General features: G+C 39.1%; 1 protein-coding gene across 1 annotated transcript in view; it reads right to left on the reverse strand.

Annotated features, from left to right (window-relative positions):
* Positions 1–5,559: 5,559 nt before the first annotated feature.
* The window catches only part of jph3b (junctophilin 3b), a 54,962-nt gene continuing 37,334 nt past the window's right edge, over positions 5,560–23,187 (reverse strand). Inside the window, exons 3-5 of the mRNA XM_065291589.2 lie at positions 17,805–17,929; positions 13,534–14,474; positions 5,560–7,959 (exon numbers count right to left, since the gene is read on the reverse strand). Of these exons, the coding sequence (XP_065147661.1) occupies positions 7,879–7,959; positions 13,534–14,474; positions 17,805–17,929 (1,147 nt within the window). The 3' untranslated portion in view covers positions 5,560–7,878. The remainder of the gene's footprint in view (positions 7,960–13,533; positions 14,475–17,804; positions 17,930–23,187) is intronic.

Genomic DNA, 23,187 nt, shown 5'->3' on the forward strand with positions numbered 1-23,187 from the left:
TGCTAGCTTCATGCTAATCATGCTAACATCATGCTAGCTTCATGCTAATCATGCTAACTTCATGCTAGCTTCATGCTAATCATGCTAACTTCATGCTAGCTTCATGCTAATCATGCTAACATCATGCTAGCTTCATGCTAATCATGCTAGCATCATGCTAGCTTCATGCTAATCATACTAGCATCATGCTAGCTTCATGCTAACTTCATGCTAATCATGCTAGCTTCATGCTAACTTCATGTTAATCATGCTAGCATCATGCTAGCTTCATGCTAATCATGCTAACATCATGCTAGCTTCATGCTAATCATGCTAGCATCATGCTAGCTTCATGCTAATCATGCTAGCATCATGCTAACTTCATGCTAATCATGCTAGCATCAAGCTAGCTTCATGCTAATCATGCTAGCATCATGCTAGCTTCATGCTAATCATGCTAGCATCGTGCTAGCTTCATGCTAATCATGCTAGCATCGTGCTAGCTTCATGCTAATCATGCTAGCATCGTGCTAGCTTCATGCTAATCATGCTAGCATCGTGCTAGCTTCATGCTAATCATGCTAGCATCGTGCTAGCTTCATGCTAATCATGCTAGCATCGTGCTAGCTTCATGCTAATCATGCTAGCATCGTGCTAGCTTCATGCTAATCATGCTAGCATCGTGCTAGCTTCATGCTAATCATGCTAGCTTCATGCTAATCATGCTAGCATCGTGCTAGCTTCATGCTAATCATGCTAACATCGTGCTATCTTCATGCTAATCATGCTACCTTCATGCTAATCATGTTAACATCAAGCTAGCTTCATTCTAATCATGCTAGCTTCATGCTAATCATGCTAACATCATGCTAGCATCATACTAGCTTCATGCTAATCATGCTAGCTTCATGCTAATCATGCTAGCATCATGCTAGCTTCATGCTAATCATGCTAGCATCATGCTAGCTTCATGCTTATCATGCTAGCTTCATGCTAATCATGCTAGCATCAAGCTAGCTTCATTCTAATCATGCTAGCATCATGCTAGCTTCATGCTAATCATGCTAACATCATGCTAGCTTCATGGTAAATCATGCTACCTTCATACTTAAACATACTAACAGCCAGATAGCCTACTAAACTAAACTTATGTCAAACCGTTTTAAACGTTCAGGCTACGCTTTCTCAAGCCAACATAAAGTTTGTCTTCAAACTTTACTATCTAGTATGTAACTGCAAACATATTTAGTCATTTATCTTTGCAAAAAATAATGAAATTACATTTTAATTTTAAATTGAAGTTTCATCAAATGTTTCAAAAGCAACTCGATAGTACAAACTTGAATTGTTCAACACTGATTTAATAAAATTTTCATAAACTAGAATAATATAAATGTTCAACATAATGCAACAGTATGAGCAGCAGGACAAATGTAACGAGTATTACTTTCGTCCCGAAAGGAACTCCTGACATTAAAACCCAATTCACTTTTATTTTGGAAAACTCTGAGAAGTCAAACTTCAGGATGTGTTAGAGCACTAAATAACCTGTAGATTGAAAAAATTACCGCTTTAGGAATTTACTTACCATGGTCGAAAACAGCTGTCTAAACCTAGATGCGCAAAATGATTGATAAAGATATTGTCATAGTTTGAAATGTAAAATGTATTCAGGGCTTTGAGAAAATCGCTTTGTTATTTTTGTCCCGTTTTACTTCAGCTTAGAGGTACTGCCCCGCTGACAGTTAGGGACTATTTTATTTCTGACAGTGTATCTATCTTTAATATCCTCATCTGATCGGCTGTCTGAGGATCAAATTAAGAATCTTAAATTTGTATGCAAAGTTAGGTGTAAACTCTCAACACCGCCCCCTGCAAGCTTATATCGGTACTACGATGGGTACTGTTGTCATTCAATCGATCTTTAATTAAATTATTATTTTACAAATAAAAATGAAAAACAACAGTTAAAGAGTTAGCAAAGAAGTGTGCAACATCTTCAAGAAGTTTCCAAAGGAAACCAAAATGCCTCGTCCAAGAACCAATCACAGTTTCCAAATGGTAGGCACTTTTCCACATTGACCTATTTTTTGTTGGCTGTGAAGAATGATGAATGTAGAAAGAGAGGCTAATAAATAATAAATGCAGGATAGAGAGATGGATGAGGTAACGGTTTTACAGCCAACCGTCTCTGCTCATCTCGCCCTCCATCTTTTAAAAATGCTGTATTTCTTTATACAAAGTCTGAGTTTATAAATATCTAAATAGTCATCATTTTTACACCACAGCTCTGACGTTTGGAAGCAAATTAAACCGTTGTCGTCAGAGGAACATCAGGAGAGCGTGTGTGTGAGAGAGAAAAGAGGACAGAATAGCCGGCCCGGGTTTGTAAAATCCTGAGATGTTTTTAGGTCATGTTGCTTGTTTTTATACCTAGTGGCTATCATTATGACCTCATTAATCTGTTGGACCAATAAAATAAAGTTGATTCAAGGTAATGAATTGAGGCTTGGGGACGTTTGTCCTCACTTATTTCTTTTGTGTGGACAATAACTTCTGAATGAAGGGCTAATCGGCAAATCTTATAAAACCCAATAATTCGATTTTTTTTTATTTTAGGGTGAAGTAAGACGCTATAAGAAGCCTTTTTTATTATGACATCATTTGTAGCTTTCGTAAAAATCTTTTATCTCCCTAAATGTCAATTTAAAATTATTATTTTGAATTTTCAATTAAAAATATACATTTATGTATTTATCAGAGCTATGCATTTTGAAAATCAAACCCACAATCCTTTGCTGTGCTAATGCAATTACCAACTGAGCTCCAGGAACACTTGTAATCAAAATCGAAAAAATCGATTTAAAATAATTGGAATTACAAAAAATAGTCAAGCAAAATATTTGACATTTACAATTCTGAATTTTGGGGGCAAAATCTGTTTCATTGTCATACAGACAGCAGACGACTCAGGGCCAGATCTGCACCGGATACGCATCAGGGGTCTCATTGATAAAACTGTCTGTAGGATCCTTAATAAAGTCTACGTACACACAAAAGCCAAAAATGGCATACACCAAAAAATATTAAGACTTATAAATCAAAGCAATGTTCCTTTTATAAATCACAGATCATCTGCAAGTGTGCATACATGAATCATTTTTAGATCCCACCCTTCAAGCCCATCTTCCCGTCAAGTTTTTTTTATAGACCAACCTTTGCGCGGGAACTGGCGTATGCACGTTTCCAGACCCATTTTGTGCATACGCCAGTTCCTGCGCAAAGATTGTGATCTATAAAAAACCTTGACAGGAGAATAGGCTTGAAGGGTGGGAGGATCCCTAGAGCTGCTTACTTTGGCGCGGATCCGGCTCGGAGTCGACTGCTGTCTTAACGCGAAAATGCAAAACCTGTTCATTGTCCTCAAACAGGTCTTATTTTTAAAACAAAATGTGATTTTGTGGTGAAACGTGACCCGGTCATGTGTTTATCCAATCATTAAAGGTCATTTTGAGGATCTTACTCTTTTTCTCTGCCCCACTTCTTAACTTCCCTTCTACCAATAGATTTAAAGAAATTACCCATAATCCTTTCCTGTTGCTGGAACAAGGCTGAGCTCCACACAGTGAGTCTTTCACAGTAATCCCGGGCAAAATTGGCTTAACTTCCTAGCAGACGTGCAAAAGACATCCACCCAACTGACAGGCACTCAGTCAGACGCAATTACAGTGGAGACGGTGACAGTCATGTAAAAATGCCACCGATAGGGTCAAAGGAAGTGCCCTGATGTAATACAATTATAAATTTCAACGTCTTGCTGGTATTGACGCTGCCTTGCCCGAACCCTCATTGGTTGAGAATTAAGGCTTTGTAGGGTGTGCGTATTGTATGTTAAAAGGCTTAATGGCACACGTGATCTTGCATCGATGTACCAATGCGCCGCCTTCCCTCTGTCAGACCGTCTGTGAGATATAAGATTGAGAGGATGAGCAGGTGTCTCAGTGGACAGGAGCGAACCATCTGGTGGCAGATGCAGGGGTGGCCTTTATACGCTTATTTGTAAGCATCTCACCTCATGCTCCACCGAACAGGGAGATGACATGAGAGGTTTGGTTCTGCTGGAGAGGACAAGGATGAAAGTGTGACATCCTAAAAAATATGCATAACATGGGATGCACATGAGGCAACTCCCACAATTCCTATTATATATTTAATTTGGAAAACATGCTAATGTGGCGTTCATCCCAGCCGTGGTACTGTGGGTTCATACCAGCCGCGTTTGATGCGTCAAATTCGCGTCTACCACGTCTAGTTTGCCGCTTGAACATTTTGAGTTTACTCGCTTCATTCACGTGTGAAAATCTAGTCATCTATTTCTGCATCTAGACATTCATGCGGAAATTCGCGTCATGGGAGGGGCTTCTGCGACTCCGCTCGTTTCCTGTAATCACGTCACTACTAGAGCAAGCTCCTGATTGGTTAAGGCGGCACGTTTTTCCGCCAAAGTTAAAATTTTTCAACTTGCGCGTCAATTTGCACCATTCACGCGAACTAGCCACGCAAATAAGGCGAAATCACGTCTAACGCGACACGCTAAACACCTCATTCGCGCAGAGAGACCTCTAGACGGGAGTCAACACGTCTTCACATTAACTTAACATTGAAATCACTCGCGCTTCACGTCTCTAACGCCGCTGGTCTGAATGCAGCACTAGAGTTGCCAAGCGCGAGTGATTTAAATGTTAAGTCAATGTAAAGACGCCTTTACGCATGTCTGAAGGTATGAGTATAAGTGAATGAGGCGTTTAGTGCGCCGCGGTAGATGCGAATCCGCCTCATTCGCGGGTCTAGTTTGTGCGAATGACGCGAATTTAGCGTTGCCGCGGGAAATGTGCAAATTAAAAAATCTGAACTTTGGCAGAAAATCACGCCATGTAAACCAATCAGGAGCTTGCTCCAGTGGTGATGTGATTACAGGAAAAGAGCAGAAGCCCCTCCTATGACGCGAATTTCTGCGTGAATGTCTCGATGAATAGAATTTAATGCGCAAGTTAAGCGAATAAACTGAAAATGTCCAAGCATCCAACTACGTGCAAATAGCGCGTTTTGCCGCCTATACCGCGTTTGATGTGAATCCAGCATTATGCTACGTACACACCAAACGCGGGGCATCGCGTTACTTGCTCTAGATCACTCGTGGGATTTAACTTTGTGTCATGCTATTTTTTTGCTCGAGTTGAATATTTTCAACTTGGGCAAAGATGCTTTTGAGGCAAATAGCGCGTGTTTTCGCGGAAAACACGCCGCCCATATCGCATCATTCGCATCGCCCCACGCGGGGACGCGTCTGATCGCGTCTTTGCATTGACTTTGTATGTAATGTACTCGCAAAAATCGTTGAACTCGTGTCTGGTGTGAACCCACAGTTATAGTGTTCCTGTAGTGCACTTGGAAGGACATTGTGTTAGTCATGGGTTCGATCCATACTAATTAAACTTAAAGCTTGAATGCCCTGTAGGAAAAAAGCGTCCGTCAAAGCATGAAGAAAAACGCCAGACTCAATAACCACAACACAGGATCTTACTTTCAAACACTTTCATTAGTTTTTCCATATATCTCAAAAAAAAAATAAAAGAATTAGAGCCCCAGGAGAAGTAACCAACTGAATGATAGAAGAAGAGAGAGAAGGAAATCAAAGAACTGGCATGCTTGGGCATGCTATAGGCGCATGGGGTGACAATACATCCAGGTCAAATGGTACAAGAGCTGGCGGCGTGGGTCGACTGCAGAACTTTCCTGCTGAATCCCAGCCTCTCTGTCACAAACAGCCGCTGCCGTGGTGTCGCCGAGTCATGTGATCAGCTAGTAACCTTTCGGACCAACCAAGAAACTCAAGTGGAGGTGAGCAAATATACGACTCCATACATTTGGCTCAATTTGCACATTTCTTTGTTTTTGGTCTTATTTTTTTTCATTATTTGGCTGGATAGAGAAACTGAGAAAAATAGGGAGGGGAGGGCGGTGGGCAAGCGAGAGGGATAGAGAGAGAGAGAGCACACGAATTGTGAATGAATCGCTGCCAGGAGGGACAGACTCGGGGAGAGAGAGAGAGTACAAGCCCATACACACATGCTATAAAAACATCTCAGAGTCTTGCGTTCTCTTAGCTGGTTATAAAAAAATAAACAAAACCACATTTCTTTTGTTTTAGTTTTGTCTAGTTTCAGATTTTGGAACGTGTGTGTGTGTTTCTGTTACTGATTTCGCATTTAACCCGTTTGTCAAATTCGAAACCAGATCAACATGCAAAATTTGATATAAATACCTTTACCTCGCTTCTGGTGACTATTTCAGATTAGCCATGTTTTTCTGCGTTTTGATGTCAAACCCAGAGAAAAGCCCAATGATTTAAAATATGCACTGTAAACACACTCATTCGAGAATAATGGAATTACCCAATACGATAAAACGTATTCATTTTGGGTCTAAATGAAATCCATTTTTTGATAAGGTTATCTATACAAAACTAAAACTTACGTTAGCATGCAACTATTTTTTTATCTTTTAGTTTTAGAAAAACAAGGCAGTCGGCATTTTTCAGACGTCTTGCAAATAGCTAAAAAAGTTCCTTTTTTTACTTTTATCAATAAATATTTGTTTCGAAAGCAGCAAAGTTGGGAAAAACGTTAACAGTCTCTGAACGTCTGGTCGGGAATGCCAGCATCAGCACGCAGCATGTGGCTTTCAGGTGTGCATGGTGACGTCGACAGGAGCTCTCGTGTTCACGTGATGTCGTCAAATAAAGTTGAGGGTCGGTCTTGGTTTGGAATGGTGATGGCAGAATGTCACGTACTGGCTGACATCCAAACTTAGGAGATTAGACTCATGCTGTCCTGATGATGTAGATGGTATACATGCAGGACCGGTTGAGTTATTGATGAAGCCCTTTCAGATCATAGAAATCTTGGAGTTTTTCCAAATGCATGTGGGTCGCATCCACCAGAGTGCAAATTTTGCAGATGCTCAGATGTTAGCAGTGCTTTTTATTTTTACTAACCTACTTTGTTGTGCTTTTTAGCAGTGTTGGCCAAATTGCTTTTTGACATTTGCGACTCTTTCGCAGGTGAATTTGCGAGATCCACAGTTGCTAGCTTCAGTTTTAGGTCTATTATAGAGATATTTTAAAATAGTTTGATAATTGACATTAAGCAGAAGCTTCTTCAGCCCACCATGACATTCTGGGGGTATTTGGCGTACCCAACAGGATGAAAAGGAAATGATGAGTAATAGAAATGAAAGCATGGAGAAACCGATGCAATGTTTGGGAGTGGTGCGCGAGGGAGGCAGGTGGGTTTAGACAGGAGCCGTTTCCCATCACTTTGAGACCTGTTGACATTATAGCCATGTAACACTGCAGACGACGCTGACGGTGTAAACCCCGCCCTTCACCCTAAAGCCACCAATCATATGAGTCCAACACCCAAATACAAACCAAACTTAAACGAAATCGAAAAAGAAGTCACCAGCATTGAAAAAGGCAATATATATATATATATATATATGAAATAAATGAAAGAGAATCAAACAAGTATATTCATTCTGAACAGCGGTCATGGATGAGTGAATACATTGGTTAAAACTAGAAGTTGGAAAAGGTGTTTTTTATCTATTATTGAAATAAAAAAGAGAACAAATTAAGAAATGAAAACAAGAGCTCTTCGGAGACAGAAAAGCAGATGTATCCGCCGAGCGGGGTTTTGTATGTCGCTTTTCTCAGTTCTCATGTTGACGTGCTGTTACTTCAATAGAAGTAGTTGGTTGTTTAAAAAAAATCAGGTCAGGACCAGATCAGTCGTATTGATGCGATGGTAACTTAGCTTAACAAGGGCAATGCAAAGTTTAAATAAAAAAATGGACAAACAAAATGGCGACTCCAATGTTGAGCAAAATCACCATGACTACCAGAATTGAGTTGGATCCCTGTTGAGTGAAAAAGAGAAAAAAAACATCAGAATTTGCCCACATTTTTATTCATACAGTGTATTCATCTACATTGGTGAACATGGACCACAAAACCAGTCATAAGTAGCCAGTGTTGGGTGTAACTAGTAACTAAGTAATTAGTTGCTGTAATTTAATTACTTTTTTCTTGGAAAAGTAAATTTAGGGATTACCTCTTATTTTTCCAGTAATTTATTTACAGTTGCTTCTGATGGAATTGAACTAAATACTGTGTATGGACTGTAGATCAATTATATATAATACAACAGTGGATTTAACATCAAAATTTAAAGTCTATGGTTAAAATTAGGAATGCAACAATATAATTTTTTTTGGGGAGGGGCATACAGATTTAAACAGACAACTATTAGCCAATACAGATGCTGATATTAAACACTTGTATACAATACTGTACAGTTGGCCAAGTTTATAGATAGTTTATTTCTGCATCAAATAATTGTTTTACTGAACATGGATTGGATATATTTAACAAAGTAAGATCAAATATTGCAGATTTTGGGTCTTTTCCGAGATTTTGAAATAAGCCCAGACCGCAAACATTTTCCCGAATAACTTCTTAATTTGACAGTATGGCTCACATGAATGAGTAATCTCTCACATGAGTTAATTATGTGATTTACTATTTTCCCCCCATTGCACGTCTGACAAACTATCATTTCTACCAATTTTTTGAGGAAGTATTTAATTAATTTAATTTTTTTTAAATGCTGGATTATGTGCAATTAATTGCCTCCATGCAGTTAATTAATAAACAATGGGTATCTGCCTTTTTTGTGATATTGCCGATATGCCAATGGTTTCAAATTAATCAAAAATTGGCAGATACACATTACTAGTTAAAATGCATGTTTTAATGTATCCTTCTCACTTTAAATACTTTGGTGAGTTAATAAGAATAATGGTATTCGCAATTAACTGGTTGGTTATATTACTGAGATATTGGCTGTTTATTAGTACTTAAAAAGCACATATTAATGCCTGATTCTGCAAAAACTTATTCCACATCCTTAACCCTATACAATTCCTACCAATACTTAAACTTAACAACTACTTGACTAAGTATTAATAAGCAGTAATTAGGAGTATATTGAGTAGTTAAAAGTGAGACCAGAAAAATGTATGTACTTTTAAATTATTTATTCAAGTCATTTCAAGCCTATCTTTGAATCATTTACTAAATAGGATTAAAAAAATAATTATTTCTAAGTAATTAAATACTTTTTGAAGAGAATAATTTGTACAGTAATCTAATTACATGATTGAAGATGCAATTAGTAACTAGTAATTAATTAATTTTTTAAGTAACTTACCGAGCACTGTAAGTAGAACAGACATATGAAGAGTTTCGTTGCAAAACGAGATAACTCCGTTTTTGACAATCAATGTATGGGTTACCAAAAATCATCAGGATAATAAGCAAAGATCATGTTCCATGAAGATATTATATAATATCTAAGATATTATAAAAAAATTATTTATTAAAAATAAGGTGTTGCTAAGTACTTCATTTGGACAGGCGGTTTTCTCAATATTCAGATTTTCAATATTCGGCATAATTACGTAATACCTAAGGTCGCGCTGGCGCGTCACACGGCTAGTACCAGACAAGAAGTTGTGGTTTAAAAGTACTTTTTTTTCCAAAAATGACAATCGTTTTGCTAGATAAGATCCTTATGGCCCGGTTGGGATCGTTTAGAGACCTTTGAAACTGCACTGAAACTGTGAACAGTTGAGGTCCAATAAAGAAATGTTTTTTCTCAAAAACTTTATTTTGTCTCCACTAAACAAAGCAAGACATAAACAACTTGTGAGACATGGGGGTGAGTAAATTATCAAATTTTTTTTTATGAAAGTGGAATATTCCTTTAAGTCTAGACCCAGACTAAAATATTTTAGATGTCTTAAAGGGATAGTTCACCTAAAAATTCAAATTCTGTCACCCTCAGGTTTTTCTATACCTGTATAGATTTATTTTATCTGCTGAACACAGAGGAAGATATTTCGAGCAATGTTTATAACCAAATCGTTTTTGAGCACCATTGACTTCCAAAGTATGTTTTTTCCTACTATAGAAGTCAATGGTTCTCCTGTTTTCTGCTTAATTACATACATCTTCCTCTGTGTTCAGCAAAACACAGAAATGTATACAGGTTTGTAACAACCTTAGGTTGAGTAAATGATGACAGAATTTAACACAATAAAGTCCTAAATTCATAGCATAATGGCATAAAAAACAGATTTGCATGCTCACATATCATGTTTAAAAGAACCTGCATGATTATTCTGTTCCCAGAGAGTAACAGTATTATACCGTATTATCTCAATAAAAAAGAGCGTCTTAACTGCATTGTGTGATCTCTTAAGAACCGAGCCCATTTTTAATTGATAGGCTCATGTAAGCGTGTCGTGGACAATGTTTACAACCGTCGGGCCAGAGGAACACGCGCTGCACATGCAAGACGCATGTGAGGCATGAAATTAGGTTGTGACAAGCGAACCGGACGTAGCCGTGTTAAGATGATGCCGTGAGCGTCGATGTTGCACGACGAATTAGGACAAGCATTCGGTATCTCACATAATCACATTTTTTCCTCCTCGGTAGCAAAACATTTCAGCCCTGTTCTTTATCCTCCGGTGCGAAGGTATTCGGTTGTTTATGCATCTTGACATTTGTATTATTAATGTTGAAAACAAGATACTGCGCGTATGTGTTTCTGTTTCATGTTAACCTGTCTTACAGGAGTTTGCTGCATTGCTTGCCTCTCTGCGGCTACAAACACAAACCCCCTCCTTCCCTGTTCTTGCTCCTGCTGTCTGATTGGCTGCGAACCGAGCAAGGCATAAACTGTTCCCTAGCAACAGAATGCGAGACAGCCAATGTAGGGCTGAGCTGTGGACGGGGCCACTTTGCCAATTTGCTGTTACCAAGGTGTTCCTGATGCAGCAAGAGATCGTAGGGTGCTAGGCTGTTGAAGGGGATGGTTTGAAGTTTGGATATGTGGACAGTTTATGAGTCCAAGGCTGTCGTCAGCTTACATGCTCTCCAGGGACTCCACACACTTATATTGTTTGTGGAGGTTTATGACTACCCCTGTGCTCTCGTGCACCGACGCATGCTAAACCACCTGCCGCGGTAGCAGATGATGAGCAATTAATTTAATACATCTTAAAATTATGTAATATTTAATTGGTTTTATGATTCAAAAGAACAGAAAACTGGAAGCCCAAAGGTGACTGCATGTGTATATGAAAATGATAAAAAAGCGCAGATTGTTTTATAATAGAAACTGACATTTTTATGTTATATTTGTTACAGTCACTTTTTTGAAGGCTGTAGCAGTGTTTTATTTTGTGAATTTAAATATGCAATTTTGGTTTCTCATAAATGTGACTCTGTCTGTGGAATCCATGCTAAAGTCTCATAATCAAATGATGAGATAAGGAGCATCAAAATTTGATTTCACACATTGATTTCAATCTTTGTGAATGACCTTACTCCGTCAGATATCAAGGTTATATTATCACAGAATGTTTTTTTACTTTATGTAGGATTAATTTATGTAAAGAACAGTAAATCACAAAATAAATGTGACTGGGTCACATTTTTCACAGGCAGGGTCACACTTTAAAGTTCGGTATTTTACACTTAAAGCCCTGTTTTCAGATTGTTTATGATGAAATAGAACGGTTTTGACTGAAATTTGGACATATGATGCTTGCCCGAGAATTTGCGGGTGTTTGTTGTATTACCCCCCACCTCTACAATGGCTGTATAGGTGCACTGGAACAATCCTTCCTAAAATGCATTAAACTTTCGTTTACAAAGAGGTGAAACTCACCGAGTGGTCAGGGGTGTTCACTGATATGCTAACACAAAAATCGCTGCAAAAGATGCTTTCCAACAGGTTTTATCATAGTTTTTGTCCAACTCCATTGACTTGTATTAGATGTACTGTGAGGTACGGTATTACTCCGACGCCGGGCACGTTGTTTGTATTCTTGCAATTGGCAAAGGCGGATTAGCGCCACCACCTGGGCTGGAGTTTCTATTATTCAAGCTCTCAACAGAAGAATATACGGGTGTGAGGCGTTTGGAAAAATAGGTCCACAAGTTTACAACGAATGGTAAAACAGCTGTTGGAAAGCATCTTTTGCAGCGATTTTTGTGTGAGCATATCAGTGAACACCCCTGACCACTCGGTGAGTTTCACGTCTTTGTAAACGAAAGTTTAATGCATTTTAGGAAGGATTGTTTCAGTGCACCTATACAGCCATTGTAGAGGGAGTGGGTGATACAACAGAAACCGAAAATTCTCGGGCCAGCATCATATGTCAATTGCATTTCTAAAGACTACAATTTGTAACTTTTGCCTCTCTATCGCCATCTCTGTCTACATAGAATTGCAGGTTACTTTACATACCGTATTTTACGGAGTATAAGTCGCGTCATTCAAAAATGTGTCATGAAGACGAAATAACATATATAAGTCGCAGTGGACTATACGTCGCATTTATTACAAAAATTATTTAACAAAATCCAAGTCGAAGAACAGACATTTGATCTGGAAAGGCAAGTAATTCAACTAAACAATAGCCCACAAAACAGCAGGCTGAATAGGTGTCGGTATGTTAAAGTAATATTATTAGTTATTTCCACAGTAAACAATAGCATACAAAACATACCTGAAAGACTGAATTAGGGTTGTTCCGATTCCGATACCAGTATCGAAATGCAGCCGATACCACAAAAAAATCTGGCATCAGAATCTGCGAGTACTTGAACCCATGTTCTGATCCGATACCATTTTCTTAATTAACCTAGTAATGCCCGTTAAAGCTTATGCTAAAGCTAACGCTACAAAGCGAAACTCATCTCTTCTTCGCTGCTCTGGGCATCTTCTGGGCTACATACTACATTCTCCTGTATGCGTGACCTACACGTACGAAGTATACGCAGTTACAAAAATATGGCGGTGTACGTACATGAAATTTGCGTCGCTTGCACTGTACGCGGAACCTTGCATATTAGCAAAAACGCCACAGCTTAGGCGCTGACAGTTAAAGTTAACATTCTCAGTAACATTAGTCAAGAAAAATGTAATCAACAAAACTTACTGATTGCAGCGTTAACTGATTGCAGCTTTTAATAATTCACACAGGGACGGTTTCCCGGAAAGGGTTTAGGTTAATCCAGAACTAGGCCTTACTTATTTTAGGTAATTTAGGAAGTGTTTAAAAACGTACCTTACAAAAAACACTACAGGTGTGCATCTTGAGACAAAACAATGTCACCGATATATTTTAAAAATAGTCAGGACAAGGTGTTTTTAAATTAAAGCAGCTCAAACATGCATTTCAGTCTGGGACTAGGATAAGCCCTGTCCGGGAAACCTCCCCAAGGTGCAGTAAAATCCCCATTAATACAACCCAGGTAAGTTTTAATTTGGAGTAAGCTTTGAATAGCTTAAATAATTCTTTTTTACATTTTTGGAAGTGAAAAGCTGCCTGGTTGTGTAACAAGTCCTTACTTACCGAGTTCACTTTGAGCTGAGACTGATTCTCATCCTCGTGCTCTAGTGCAATTGGTGGGGACTTTTGTGGGGGTGAGAGTGTGAGGTCCCTACGGAGGGGGCGAGCCTCAAGCTTTTCCCCCACACGTAGACTGTCCAACTTTTGAAGCGAGTCCGGTACCGGTTCTTCCTTGGGTGCTGAAGTGTCCCGCTCCCAGTCTCGATTTTTACCCCGTCGCTGTAACGTATGTGCACGAGTCTCTGGGTGACTGTGCCATTCCTCCCCATGCCCATAGGGCTTCTGGGAATTATGGGAGTCCATGGGCTGTAACGGCCTCATCTCCATTTCGTAATTGCTCAGTTTCTCCTCGTCCTGTTCTAGGAGCCGGGGATGGGCCAAACTGTCCCCGTGTACCCGCTGTGAGGTCCAAGAAGCCGAGGGTCCGTCTGCTCTCCTGTCCCGTGTGACTTTGTGATTGGAGGAGCTGTGGTCTCTGAGCTTGTGATTGGAGGAGGAGTGCTTGTGACCGTTGGTCCGAGCCCGTACCTCGTCTTGCACCGAGGGGGTTGTGGAGCGGCTACTACCCCGACTACCCCCTCTACTGCTGCCCCCACGAGAAGTGCGCTTGTCCTCGCTCAAACTGTTCGTTCTGTGGTAATCTCCGCCTGAACCCCCGCCACCTCTACCCTCCATCAGCACCTGGATCTCTTGAGTTCCTCCACGTTCCTCGTCTACCGCGGTCTGTCGCAGAAAGCGAGCGTTTTTGGTGCGGTGGGAAGATTTGGTGTTCGGGCTTCGGGGAGGTGTGGAGGGCCGGCTGGTGGTAGGGCTAATGTCCGGGGTGAGGTCCGGGGGCGTGGAGCCCTTCATATAGAGCTCTGTGCTATCTGCCGTTCCACTAGAGATCACCTCCACATCGTTCTCACTTGAGTTCTGCTGTTTGGGTCGCTGGCACTCCACTCCTACTCAGAGACAAAGAGATGAGTCTAAGTTTTCATTTTAAAACATGTAGGCATACCATATGCTTAAAAATTACTTTAATGGGTGTATGGAATGGGAATCTGCACCTGCAGAAGCATCCATCTGTCTTTTGCAGGAAATGATTGTGAAAATGAAAAAATACTGCATAAGTTACTTTACTTTCATAGTTTTTGACAATTTCAGGTCAGTTTTCCATGCACATTTTCTCCATTCAGACTCATGCTAGATAGATTTGGAGCATCAAGGTTTGATTTCACATTGACTTTACTTAATAGTTAATATTAAAGATATTATTTTAAAAAAAGTTATATTTTAACAGAATGCTCTTTACATTTACCTTACATTATGTTGTTATGTAGAAAACAAAAAATAAATATTATTATAATATATCATATATTGACAATCCTACATTCTGCAAAAGGTTTTTATCTGATCTTTACGAAAATCTCTCATTCGTCTTTAGAAAACTTAATATAGTGCATTTTTCGTATGCAATTTTAGCATTTCCATGTCAGTTTTACTGTAACTGTAACATCTGTAAACCTTTTTTCCATTGTATATTTAATGTTTTGCATTCTCTATTCTTATAATATTTTGTATTTTATCTATTGTATATTTTGCCTTTATTGTATATTTACTGTTTAGTTCTTTGACCTATCTTCTTTTTTGATAAAATACGGTCCTTGGACAACACCTGGGTGAACCGTATTAGAAAATTCATGGACACATTGCAGTATACGGTTTTAAAATGACATGTGTGTATGCAAATGACAAAAATATATTTTTCCTTTTAAACCCTTGACTGTTTAGGGGATAGTAACTTATCAAAGCTTTCCAGAATCATCACCATGGGCTCTTGTTATCATCATCATTATTATGAGACTGAAAATATCCAGTCTGTTTGTGCTGGAAGCAGTTTGCTTGCCTCCTTATACCCCCTCCTCCAAGTAAATATCATCTTTTACCCCCAACTGTAAACATAATTTTTAGCATTTGTTCTGGCAAATCCTTTGGATGTCAGCACATCTGTGCCTGGTTTAAATTCTGGCATTTCTAAGGTTAAAGGTGACATGAAATGATTGAACGGGGTATTTATCCTTGTTCTGTGATGTGACATGTAGACAAACATTTTTTTTGTTTGGGTCTGTAATGCCTTAGAAGCTTCCTAAAAACCTCTCTCAGATAGCTCTATTAGGGTGGGGGATTTTAAACAAGTGGTTTTGCACCTATTTGGCTCCCCTACTGGCTTAACTTGCAATCTTATTACTGATTGGCTGACTTTGCTGCCACTCAACAAATGTAGCCAATTATTTTAAAGTGGAGGGGCAGTGAGATAACTGTGATGTCATAAGCATCAGTTTTTCAGATTGGGCCGTTTTCTGACTGACATTTTTAAAAGAGGAATTTCTATGAGAGTGAGATGTTTAGCATGTCTAGCACTTTTTGTATGTTCATGAATGCAGGTAGACTACCATTATTCAACAAAGACAAGGTAAAAATGTTTTTTCATTCTCTGTCCCCTTTAACATTAGGGCTGCTCGGTTATGGACAAAATGGTAATCACGGTTATTTTGTTAAAAAAAAATCATAGTCATGATTACTCAGTGACTTTGAAAACATGCATTTATTTCACCTTTTTTACTAAAGGGACACACCACTTTTTTTGAAAATATGCTCATTTTCCAGCTACCCTAGAGTTAAACATTTGCTTTTTACCGTTTTGGAATCCATTCAGCCGATCTTTGGGTCTGGCGTTACCACTTTTAGCATAGCTTAGCATATTCCATTGAATCCGATTGGACCATTAGCTTCGAGCAAAAAAATTACCAAAGAGTTTTGATATTTTATTAATGATATTACGCAGTGCCCAAAAACAGTCCCCTGCTATTAAAAGTTACCAAAGAGACTTTTTTCGGCTGCTGCGTAATATCATTGCGCGGCCTACAGCCATGTTACAGCAGCAAAGTCCTTGATTATTACGCCAGAATGAGAGTATAGTTCCTAGCCATATCTGCCTAGAAAATCACAACTTTTAATTTTCCGACGGTCTTAGTACACGATGTAACTACAGAAGAGTCAAGTTTTAAATAGGAAAAATATCAAAACTCTTTGTTTATTTTTGAGCGTGATGCTAATGGTCTAATCAGATTCAATGGTTAATGCTAAGCTATGCTAAAAGCGGTACCGCCAGACCAGTGATCGGCTAAATGGATTCCAAAACTGTAAAAATCAAATGTTAAACTCTAGGGAAGCTGGAAAATGAGCATATTTTCTAAAAAAATGGAGTGTCCCTTTTAAGTAAGTTTTGCCTTTAAGTAAGCGTGGTGCCTTCAAAGTGCCTTACAAACACATCATTGCAGCAGCACATAATTTATATTTTAATTGCACAAAAATTGTTTGACCTCGATTATCTTGTTTTTGTAATTGTTTGAATCAAAAATTGAAAAATATAAATGATTAATTGCACAGCCCTAGTTATTATTGCACCCCAAACTTTACACATATCAGGCCCATCCAGGCGGTCACATACACATCCAGCCCAGCATGTGTGCTTGCAGCTTTCATGTAAAGGTTTGTTGTGCGATATGATCTGAGAGAGTATATGAATTGTGTACATGCTCGGCTCTGCCAGTATGTGTGGGGGTGTGACAGCGACCGATTTTGTGTGACTATGTATGAGTGTTTATGTGACTGAATGTGGGTGGTGTGAATCTGCATGTGTGGGTATTGTGTGTACGTGTGCCCGTGCATAAATTTTTGCGTGGGCTTGTGGGAAAGGTCAGCGCTGACCTCCTCTCATCTTCTTATTGCCTTTCCTATCACTCAATTCCCCCGCTCGGCACGGTAGAGGTATCGACCCCTGCAGCCGAGAACCCATCCAGAACCTTTTACCTGTTAGTTTTCAATTGCTATGCACTCATCTAAACACATTTCTAGTTAGTGGTTGCAAAACATTATTAATCTTTATGTGATACTGTCTGTAAAATGTCTAGTTATGATATTAGGAGCAACAAAGGTTGATTTCACACTGATTTAAATCTTTGAAATGATCTTAGTCAGTATTAAAGATATCAAGGTTAGAATGTTCTTTACATTATGTAGGTAGGAAGATTTTATGTAGAAAACAGTACAAACTAGCTGTTTTTCTCCACAGGTAGGGTCACATATTTGCGTACCCAAGGTAATGAGAGAATCAATAAGTAAGATTTTCAGCTTTTAAATCATGGGGGAGAGCATCCTTAACTTTTATACAGTCAAACAGTTTAAAGTCCTAGTTATTTTTAGCTCCAGACTCGGCTGGTTGAACTCACTGTTTCCTCTGTGCTGGAATGATGGAGAAAACTCTTTGGCGGTGATTCGGGCCAGTCTGCACTCTTCCTGGGCTTTCTGTGCTGCCGTCATCGCAGCTTCAGCTTTTCCTCTGGCGTGCGCCGTTCTGAGGATGTGACGGATTGACATGTGAAGAGAAATAAAGAGTTGGAACCATGTTAGAAAGTGGGTAACTTGCAAAAATAATGATTGTTTTCAAATAGGTTTTCCCAAACACTCCCCCTATGAATCATTGATCAGACAAATAGAAAGTCATGGCTCATTGGTTGAGCCACAACCAGGTACAGGTGAGTTTTATTTCATCAAATTCCTTAAGGATGTACCTGGATCACAGACAGAGTCACATGTTCCTTCAAAAGGTTTCTGGATGTATTTTAGCAAACCGTGACCATCCTTAAGCACTTGTTTCCCCTATTTTAACAGTCTAGTCATTTAATTTGTAGGGAACAGGCTTCAACGCCCACCAAGATCTTGACACTCCGATTTACCAAGGCTTGGAGATAAATACAGGCTGAAGGCAAACAATTACACACCAATCACCCACCCTCACACAAAACTACGCTCTCGGGACCCAACAGAGTCGTGCCTTCCTGACACTGTAATTCTCACTGCGTAAACTTGCCAAGACTGCGATCTGTAAAAAAATTGACTTGACTGATGTTTAAATAATTGTAATGTAAACACAGTCTACCGTCAACTAGTAACTTTGAATGATGCGGTGCATGGTTTTGCAACTGTTTTGCAATCTTACTGCTGATCTTAAAAATTTTTTTTCAAATTGAATAATGAATCAATATACAGGTGCATCCAAAAGTCAGAAACCAGGATACAATCTGCTTCTGTTTCGCATTTGTCTTATTTAATACAACTGATGTCATTACATGATTTACTTTTTGAACAAAATATGAATTCGAGGATGCCCACTTTTGCTTTAACGCAACACTAAAGAGTTTTTCTTTTGCTCCCCCTACAGGTTGGAAGCGGAATTGTCCATTAAAACTGTTGTAAATAATTAAGCCTACTGCAGCAAAGCTGGCTCTGATTGGATTGTAGGTCTGCCGTAAAGCAAGTTTTTGTAGTTTTCACTCAACTCCAGTACAGGAAATGAAAACTTCTTAAGTGCAGTTTTGGCCGATAGAGGGCTGCAAAGCGAATTTTAAAGTGCCGTTCACCATGTTTCGAGTGGATGAGCGAATGAAACTTTTTTGGAAATGTTATTTTAAGGTAAATAAAACTCTTTGGTGTTGCTTTAATGGCCGCATTAAAGGGGTCCTTGATTATGATTTTACTTTATTAACATCAGTTAGTGTGTACTGTTGCTGATTGCCCATAAACAACATCTGCAAAGTTACAATGCTCAAAGTTCAATGCAAACGTAGAAACGGATGGATTGATAACAGTGAGTTTCTTCATGATTTGGTGACATCACAATCCCCAACATTTACATAAACCATGCCCCCTGGAACACGCAACAAAGGGGATGAGGCCATGTTAGGCTGCTGCTGCTTATGCAAGAATGTAAACACAGTTGTTTGGCTCTTTTTGCCAATTAGCTAAATGTTAATTCATACTTATTTGACAAATATCTACAATGTAAAAAAAATCCTTGTTATACTTACATTTTTAAGTTTAATCAACTTTCAACTTTTTTCACTAGAAAGTTGAATTAGCTTATTTCAACTTTATTTTATAATTTATAGCAACTTCTCACTAGTCAAGAAATTAACTGTAATTTCAAACTGATTAAACAAAGTATTTTTAAAGTGCACAAAAACCTGCAAACTTCTTTATAATTCCACCAGCAAATGTTGGTGTTTGTGAGATAAGTTTAAATCATTCTTTGATTGGATTATTTATGCAATATTTACTCACCTGCTCCTATAGCTACAGGCAAGCTAAACATATTCTGTGTTTTGTTTGGCCACTGCAGTAAAGCCATGGTTTGTTTTCGTAATGGGTTCATAGTTCTGGCGACAGATATTTAGTTTCACTCAGCTATACAGTCTGTAGCGATCACTGTAGATCCGCAGTTTGTAATCAAATAATACTTACAAATAACAGCGTATCTAAAAAGTAAGAGACAATTACAAACAAAAATAAACACACCATTCTGAAACATCCTGTAAAATCCGTGCTTGCTCGATCCTCTGGACTAATATTCCCTGATTTGGGCTCATACTGACACCACTGTTTACAGTACACCAGAGCACATGCAACTAAGTTACCCGTAATGGTAAGGGGCGTGACGTTTCCACACAACGTGTGGTGGTGGTTAGCAAATCGCAACACCCGTGGCCAGCTAATTAATCCGAGCATGGCCATGTCCCAAATGGCACACTCCGGACTTGCGGACTTCCTTGAGGAGTCCACACTTTGATGACAGCATGTAGTGCAGACCTTAGGGACCCTTGACCTTGAGTCCAAGAGGGCGCACCGGAGTCGTATTTTGGGACAGACTTGAGGGTCACACTGGAAATAGGAAGAGAAGTTGCCCATCAGTGTGAACTGATTGATTGCTCTTTCGCAAGGACTTTTGGGTTGGTAAAGTGCGTGAAACCTGCAGGCTTTGCCGAAGACTGCATCAAAGGTGGAAAGGGGTGCTGATGAAAAATTAGCCGCGTTTGCGTCGGTTTTCATTTATACTTTTGCGTTGTCATTCGCGTCGACGCACAAACACATGTGCAGACCGCTGGTAGACAGTATCCACGCATGTAACCACAGTAGCAGTGCGACCGTCAAAGAAGAAGAAGCTTAGCCAGTTAACCCACAAATGAAGAAGAAACAGCAACTTGTTGTTTATGATTTGAGAAGACCAGCAAAGATGGAAGTAAATAAAAAGCGACTTTTGTTGCAGTTTGAGTTAAATCACTCCTCAACTTGGCTTATCATTGTTTTCACCGTCGTAAACGGAAATACCTATGACACAGTTTTTCTACCTGAAGGGAGGGGTTCTGGTGGACCAATCACAGCACTTGCTGTCCACATAGAACTGACGAGCTGTTAAAAATTTTGCAAGGTGCACGTCAGGCTACGCACAGACTACGGATAACCTACGGCGTATCTACGGCATATAGCTTACGCACGACTATAAATTGGGCTTAAGGCCACAAGACCGAAAGTCCACATGAACTGTGCCATTTAGCACAGGGCCCATATCGCATATTTTTGAGGGAGGGGTTTCACAGAATCAGGAAATTAACTGCACAGTTTCAGGAGAATGCAAACAGTGGTGTAGAATAAAGGTAAAATAAAAGAATAATAATAAATCAAAACAAGACGGTTTCTCAACCCTTTAACAAAACCTGATGATCCATGTTATCACAGCATAATCTGAGCATTTGTGTGCCTCGGTAGAAGTGAGAAATCTGACCTTTTGTACAAAGGAGTTAACATGAATAATATCACAAATTTCCTTGTTTGATCAGTGACCTAGAAATGTGCAGATTTTTACATTTATACATTACTTTTGTCTCATAACATTTTGTTACAAAATTTTTTTTTGGATCCTATTATATATTTCAAACTGATTAATATGCATCAGGTGGTCAGTAAAAGACTGTGGTTGTCCAAGAGACTCAAACTTATATTACCAACTTGAGCACTCAAGCTTAACATAAGCCCTAATTTTTTTTTTATGTGTGTTTTCTATCAGAATGCAGTACAAAACAGAGCTATTGTTCACTATTTCCCATCTGCACCTCTAAGAACAGTGAACAGCACTTGCTTTGGCTGCTAAATAATTCACTGAGGAAATCAATGCGGTCTGTGGAGAGAGAGAGAGAGAGAGAGAGAGAGAGAGAGAGAGAGAGAGAGAGAGAGAGAGAGAGAGAGAGAGAGAGACAGAGACAGAGAGAGAGAGAGAGAGAGAGAGAGAGAGAGAGAGAGAGAGAGGCGTTCACAACCTCCCTCTTTAAATGTGTGATTCCTCCATTCATTATACAGCCATCTGTTTTACCTGTGCATGATCACGACATGAATACTTTGTGATAAGACCGTATACACAATGCTAGTGTGTTTTTTTTGTAGTGTCTTTTAGTAAAACACCCTTCCGTAAGATAATAACACACTTTGTTTATTTTTGTTATGTTAAGTTGTTTTTCTTAACCCAACGGCAAATCGCTTTCTAAGATGTACATGTAAGCACAATTTTGTCCGATTATGCTTAAACAAACTGCACGACCTGCCAGTGAGGTGTGAAAAAATACTTTGAGATATATTCTCTATAAACAAATCTCACACAACTTCCCTTCTGAAGTAAATTTAATCTTATTTAAAAAAATATATATTTTCAAAATGACAAACATGCTGATTGAGAAAAAGCTTTGATGTGTTAATGGATCAAGGTTTTTTTGTACACTTTATACATCTTTTGTGCAATTGCTGTCTTGGTGCAGCAATGCATGTCGATGATCATCGATTGCACCCCTTTCTTTTTCCCCAGGCTATCTTCACCCAGCCAGCCAAAACAAGCGCACGTGCACGCGTGCGAGAGATTTTGCGTAACAGTTTTAACACATAAATTTTTTTTAATGAGGTTATGACGTGCGTGGATGCGAGAACATGTCTATGTGTGTTATGGTGAGCTACGGCGAGGAAGGTCGGATGGAGAGATCTTCGGTTTGCATTCACCCCGTGCCTTTCCGGTTGTCCTGGCAACGGCAGAGGAGATTAAGTGAGAGAGAATAAGATGGCGTGGGGTATAAAAAGGACAAACAATTAAATAACAGAGGAGAATGAGAGGAGGATTGTGGGATGCATCTGGAGGTGTTGAGAGTAGAGTCGGAGATTGAGGGCCGCAGGTGAGAAATCATCCATTGAGTAATAGTGGGCCTTGAAGTGGCATGTGTATGCCACACACATATACAGTACACTGGATCCTGATGCATAGCTTGGGTCGAGCTGTGCTGGTTTTCATTTTATTTTATGTACTGCTGAAAGTCGCAATGTTTCTACACTGCTTCTGTTTGAAACCGAGACTAATCAGTGTTTGACAACAAGAACAGATCTCCGTCCAATTCCCTTAAACACCATAATAATGCTGGGTTATTTTCAACATCATTTACTCCACTTTGAGTTGTTTCAATTTTCAAAAACAAGGTTAACATGAACTATATTTTTCAGCTGAAGAAAAGCTTTCAGGTAATATTCTTCATGAAAGTTGCATTGATAATTTTTTTTTTTTTTTTGCTTTAATATTTGTATTGTGCGGTAACCATTTTACTCAAGCAATAAAGTACACAAGGCTATGCTGTATCGTAAATACTGTAAGTCACAGCTGAAAGCATTGCGGGGACTACTTAAAGTCTTAAAGTAGACAAAGACTGAAGCTGTCAAGCTCAAAAATGACAATAGACTACAAGTATG

This window comes from Paramisgurnus dabryanus, chromosome 23 (assembly GCF_030506205.2).
Source record: "Paramisgurnus dabryanus chromosome 23, PD_genome_1.1, whole genome shotgun sequence".
Lineage (NCBI taxonomy): Eukaryota > Metazoa > Chordata > Actinopteri > Cypriniformes > Cobitidae > Paramisgurnus > Paramisgurnus dabryanus.